The sequence below is a fragment of the Chaetura pelagica genome, unplaced genomic scaffold (genome assembly GCF_000747805.2).
Source record: "Chaetura pelagica isolate M959 unplaced genomic scaffold, ChaPel_1.0 scaffold961, whole genome shotgun sequence".
In the NCBI taxonomy this organism is placed as follows: Eukaryota; Metazoa; Chordata; class Aves; order Apodiformes; family Apodidae; genus Chaetura; species Chaetura pelagica.
In genome coordinates, this window is record NW_009952041.1 from 44,628 (window position 1) to 50,663 (window position 6,036).

The window sequence follows — 6,036 nt, forward strand, 5'->3', positions numbered from 1 at the left end:
ACGTGCTGCTGACCCCAGACCTGGTCTCTGCCCTTCCAGCCACCTCCTGGAAGCAACAGCCCAAGCTGAGAAGGTTTGGGATGGCAGTCACTAGGGATTGCTCCCCCAGGGTGGCAACACCAATGACACTGCTGAGAAGGTGCAGCAGGAAATGGCTGAACAGGTTGAGTCTGCAAGGGGCAGGGTGGGGATTCCCACCACCAGGAGGACACAGAGGGGCTGGAGCGTGTCCAGAGCAGGGCAAGGGAGCTGGGGAAGGGGCTGGAGCACAAGTGTGAGCAGGAGCAGCTGAGGGAGCTGGGGGTGTCCAGCCTGGAGACAAGGAGCTGAGGGGAGACCTGCTGGCTCTGCAGCTGCTGAGAGGAGGTTGGAGCCAGGGGGGTTGGGCTCTGCTCCCCAGGAACAAGGGATGGGACAAGAGGAACCGGCCTCAAGTTGCACCAGGGGAGGCTGAGATGGGATCTTGGGAGAAACTTCTTCCCTGAAGGGTCATTAACCCCTGGCCCAGGCTGCCCAGGGAAGGGGTTCAATCCCCATCCCTGGAGGGGCTTCCAAGCCCTGCAGATGTGGTGCTGAGGGACGTGGGGCAGCACTGGGCTGGGCAGAGTTGGGTTGGTGGTTGGACTCAATGATCTTACAGGTCTTTTCCAACCAGAACATCCCGTGGTTCTGGGCTTTGGGGCTGGGCTGTCTGTGCTACCAAACAAAGGAAGGCCACCCAGAAGGCCAAGCCTTACCCAAGACCCTCAGGACGTGGCTCTCCTGTGCCTTGCAGCTGTACAGAGCCAGGGTTCCCTGCAGGCAGGAGCTGAACATGAAGTTGCCATCAGGAGAGAAGGTCAGGCCGGCGACGGGGGCTCGGTGCTGCCTGGGGAACCACCAAACATGCACCAGGGCAGGAGGACAAACCAACCCACCCCCAGGCAACAGCAGCAAGGTGAAGAACCCAGGGAACAGGCAGAGGACCTCACACCTGCCCGGGACCATGGACATTCCAACTGGTTGGAAAACTGTGCCCCCTACCAGCCCCACCAACCAGAACCACCCAGTCGTTGTGTGTTTCGTGCCAGGACACCCAGCCCAGTTCCCCTGCAGGCACTTACTGGTGCTCCAGCAGCAGGTGGGAGGCAGCCAAGCTGAAGGTTCTCACCATCCCACTGTCAAAGCCACAGGCCAGGACCTGCTGGCTGGGGTGAAAGGCCACAGCACATGGAGCCTCCTCAGCAGCCCTGAAGTCATAGAGCTGTGGGGAACAGACACAGCAAGGCCACCAGGCTGGAGAAAGCTGCACCAAACAGCCTCAGGGTTCCACCACAAGGGTCCCCCAACAGAAAGCCCATCCCACCTGGGTTGATATAAAGCTCAGTGAAACTTCTGAGCATTTAGATAAAGCCCCTGGGTGGTTGGTGTTCATTTTCAACAGATGGAGGAAAAGAAAATGTGGCTGTTTAATGACACCTCCAGAAGTGAAGGACAAATCAGGCATGAAGCTAAAACTCTCAGAGCTCCACAGTCCAGGAGGATTTCTTGCCCAGGGTGCCCCTCCTGGCTTGGGGGAGGAGATTTAAGGGCTCTTGGACTGTGCAGCTTTGATAGATTAAACTGTAGGTGCTCCAGGAAAGCTGGGGAGGGACTTGGGACAAGGGCAGGGAGGGAGAGGACAAGGGGGGATGGATTAAAACTGGCAGAGGGAGATTGAGGTTGGACATGAGGAGGGAATTCTTTGGTGTGAGGGTGGTGAGAGCCTGGCCCAGGTTGCCCAGGGAAGCTGTGGCTGCCCCATCCCTGGCAGTGTTGAAGGGCAGGTTGGATGGGGCTTGGAGCAACCTGGGCTGGTGGGAGGTGTCCCTGCCCATGCAGGGGGGTTGGATCTGGATGATCTTTAAGGTCCCTTCCAACCCAACCCATCCCATGATTCTATGAACCAGGTTAGGCAGACTATTCATAAAAGCAAGACACCAAGTTCTCTCATCTCACCCACCTGCTGCATGGAGACCAGGTTCCAGACTCGGATGGTGCCATCCTGAGACAAGGTTGCCATCTGCTTCCAAAGCCCATCCAGGGAGAAGGCCAGGATGGAGTCCCCGTGGGAGCGCATCAGGGTGTGATAGTGCTGGGCCTGGATGTCCAGGTAGCCCAGGTTCCCAGCAGCTGTGGTGCACAGGACCCTGTGGCTGTCTGGGCTGATGCAGACACAACTCACTGGAGCCTGGTGCTCTGGGGAGAGACCCAAGAGTCAACAAAACCTCCTGGAAAAGGAACAGGAGCAGCAAAGCTCCTGAACCAGATCCAGAAAGCCCTGCCCACAGGCCTGGGTCCCACCCCACCTGGAGGTTTGGGTTCAGTGACCAGTCTCTGCCCTTTCTAGAAGCCCCCAGTGTCTCCTGTTAAGGTGGTTGTTTCCAAAAGAGGGAAGAACTGCTCAACTTCTCCCCTCTTCTCTCATGGGTGGAAGAGCCACAGGTACAAGGGCACAGGAATCCAGCCCAGGTGCCTGGTCTCACCCAGGAGCTCCTGCCTTTCTCCAGCACTGACAAGAACAACATGAATCATGGTTGTTGAAGTCAAAGCCTTCCACAGCAGGCACCCCCAGAGGCAGGAGGAAATTCACGAGTCCTCAGAATAACTCCAGGAGAAGCTTTGGCTTCCCAAGCTAGTGGAGATGTGGAGTTCAGAAGAACCAGTCCCACCTCTACTCACCTGCCTCTAAGACAACAGCTGAGAAGTCCAGTGGCCACAGCCTCAGGTAACCATCTTCTGAACCCGTGGCACAGAAGGTTGAGGAGATGCTGATGCTGTTGATAGCAATCCCAGGGCCTGCAAACCAAACACCAGCACTGCCTGGTGCACCTGGACCAGCAGAGCTCCAGCTGAGGGCTGCCCCATCCAAGACTTGTGTTCCACCCACAGCCAAGTGGCAGAACTGAATCATTCAGGTTGGAAAAGACCTCTGAGTCCAACCATCAACCCAGCACCACCCTGCCCACCAAACCATGTCCCCAGAGTCTCAGAAGCAGCAGCCAGGAGTCCCCTGGTGACCAACATCACAGCCTGAGCTTCAGCCAGACCTTCTCTGGACTCACAGAACCATTCAGGTTGGAAAAGCCCCCTGAGATCACCCAAGTCCAACCCTCATCCCTGCTCCACAAAGTTCTCCCCTAAACCATCTCCACCAACACCACATTCAAACAACCCTTAAACACATCCAGGGATGGTGACTCCACCACCTCCCTGGGCAGCCTGTTCCAGTGTCTGACCACACATGTTCAGACCCTCCTCTTTACCCTTGTGCCACTCTCACCAGAACATTCTTCCCACTGGTTAAACCCAGCCAAGAGTTGCCTTGACCAGGATCCTGTGGCCAAGGATGCCCTGGATTAACTGCCTGAGATACAAACCCCTCCCACTTCCATGTCCCAAACCCTCTCTGCAGCACAGTGAGAAGACACCAGGGAGGTTGGAACCTGATGATCTTGAAGGTCCCTTCCAACCTTCACCATTCTGTGATTCTGTAAGACACAGATCTACAGAAACCAGGATTTTTTTGACTCAGGTATAAAATCCATGGGTCACAGCCCCAGCAAGAGCCAGCACTGCTACAAGAGGACACCCAAGGACATCATTTCATCTCCTCTTGGGCATCTTCTCCCCTGAGAAGTGAGAACCAGAGTCACGTGTCCCTCAGAGGGGAATGATCTGGATTCATTAGCTCCATAGTGAAAAAACCCCACCCCAAATTCATGTCTTTCATTGGTCTGCTTCTTCCACCTCTCCATGAAGGTCCCCATCAGCAAATGAAGCCCTTGTTTCATGTTTCTGAAGGTGATGTTTCTCTGGAAGTGCAACCAGGACCTCAAATGCCCAAATTCCTTCTCATGTCACCATGGGAAGGGGGATTATCTGCAGGGCTTAGAGGCAAAGAGCAAGCAGTGATCTAACCAACCCAACTCACATCCCAGACTGGGTTGGGTTGGAAGGGACCTTCAAGACCATCCAGTCCCACCCCCCTGCATGGGCAGGGACACCTCCCACCAGCCCAGGCTGCTCCAAGCCCCATCCAACCTGCCCTTCAACACTGCCAGGGATGGGGCAGCCACAGCTTCCCTGGGCAACCTGGGCCAGGCTCTCACCACCCTCACACCAAAGAATTCCCTCCTCATGTCCAACCTCAATCTCCCTCTGCCAGTTTCAATCCATCCCCCCTTGTCCTCTCAGCCCTGAGAGGAGAAGGCCCAAGGGGAGACCTCATTAATATGCTCCAGTACTCAAAGGGTGGATCCCAAGAAGATGGAAGGAGTCCCAGGGAAAAGACAAGGGGTGATGGGCACAAGTTGCTCCTGGGGAGATTCCAATGGGACACAAGAGGTCAATGCTTCATCTCAAGAAGAGTCAGACAGTCTTCTAAGGGAAGTGGTGGATTTCTCCACATGGGACAGTTTGAAGCCTTAGATGCTGGGCCACCTCATATCAACTGGAGTATTCCTAGAAAGGTTGGACCAGATGATCCTTGCGGAGATTCCAATGGGACACAAGAGATCAATGTTTCACCTCAAGAACAGTCAGACATTGGAATAGTCTTCTAAGGGAAATGGTGGATTTCTCCACATGGGACAGTTTGAAGCCTCAGCTCAACAGATGCTGGGCCACCAACTAGAGTTTCCTAGAAAGGTTGGACCAGATGATCCTTGGGGTCCCTTCCAACCTGGCATTCAAGGATTCCATAATCCTCTCCCTCCCTGCCCTTGTCCCAAGCCCCTCCCCAGCTTTCCTGGAGCCCCTTCAGGCACTGGAAGGTGCTCTAAGGTCTCCCTGGAACCTTTTCTTCTCCAACAGCTGGTTGGTTCTCCCCGAGCTGTGCCTGAGCTCACTCCTGTCCCCAGGGGTGGTGGAGATGCTGCCTACCTGGGCTGCTGCCTGCCTTCTCCTGGGGCTGTGAGGGCAGGAGCCTCCTCACGCTCCTCACGCAGACCCTCTTGTAGTCCACCTCCAGGATGTGGCCACTCTTGCTGCAGACAAAGCTGGAAAGGAGACAAGAGCCCCCAAGGATCAGAGGAACCAGGTGGTTCAGTCAGACCCACCTTGGTTTCGCTCTTCAACTCTTGGCCCAAAGGGAAGCACATGGGTTTGGGTTGGAAGGGACCTTAGAGATGGTGTGGATCCAACCCCCTGGGTGGGCAGGAACACCTCCCACCAGCCCAGGTTGTTGACAGTAACTCAACAGGTGAAGGTGTCCAAGGGCACCTTCCCATGTGCTACCCTATGGATCTACAACCAAGCCAGGGCTTTCTGCTCAGTGTTTGCTGGAGCCCAGAGACCACCCGTGGCCTGGGCTGCAGCAAAATGAGTGTGGCCAGCAGGGCCAGGGAGGGGATTGTCCCCATGAGCTCTGGTGAGACCCTCTTGTAGGGCTGGAGCCCCCAACATAAGGACATGGAACTGTTGGAAAGAGTCCAGAGGGGGTCATGGAGATGATCCCAGGGCTGGAGCAGCTCTGGAGCCAGGCTGGGAGAGCTGGGGTGTTCAGCCTGGAGAAGAGAAGGCTCCAGGGAGACCTTAGAGCACCTTCCAGTGCCTGAAGGGGCTCCAGGAAAGCTGGGGAGGGGCTTGGGACAAGGGCAGGGAGGGGTGGGATAAAAGGGAATGGATTAAAAGTGGAAGAGGGGAGATTTAGGTTAGACATCAGGAAGAAATTCTTGGCTGTGAAGGAGGAAGAACCATTCCCTCGGGGGGTCCCCACCAGCAGCCAAAGCTCAGGAGCTCCCTCAGGAGGGGGAGAGGTTCTCCCAGCTCCAGGAACCACCTGGGTGCTGCAGGGAAACCCAGCGTTGGGAGGAAGATGAGGAGGGAGGAAGGGGAGGGGAGGTGGGTGCTCACAGCGTGCGGTCCTCGGGCTCCCGCTGGGCCGTGTGTCCCTCCTCGAAGGCCAGGTCGGTGAGTTCCAGGCAGTGATAGTGGCCCAGGGGGACGGGGCAGGAGCGCAGGGCCCCGCTCCTCACCCGCCACCGCCGCACGTTGTCCCGGCCACCCGACCCCATC

The 6,036-nt window shown here is 56.5% G+C and overlaps 1 protein-coding gene across 1 annotated transcript in view; it reads right to left on the bottom strand.

Moving 5' to 3' along the window:
* The window catches only part of WDR90 (WD repeat domain 90), a 42,664-nt gene that overhangs the window by 24,174 nt on the left and 12,454 nt on the right, over nucleotides 1-6,036 (bottom strand). Inside the window, exons 11-16 of the mRNA XM_010002658.1 lie at nucleotides 5,875-6,036; nucleotides 4,903-5,018; nucleotides 2,701-2,817; nucleotides 1,982-2,217; nucleotides 1,104-1,243; nucleotides 738-868 (exon numbers count right to left, since the gene is read on the bottom strand). Coding sequence (XP_010000960.1) covers nucleotides 738-868; nucleotides 1,104-1,243; nucleotides 1,982-2,217; nucleotides 2,701-2,817; nucleotides 4,903-5,018; nucleotides 5,875-6,036 — 902 coding nt within the window. The remainder of the gene's footprint in view (nucleotides 1-737; nucleotides 869-1,103; nucleotides 1,244-1,981; nucleotides 2,218-2,700; nucleotides 2,818-4,902; nucleotides 5,019-5,874) is intronic.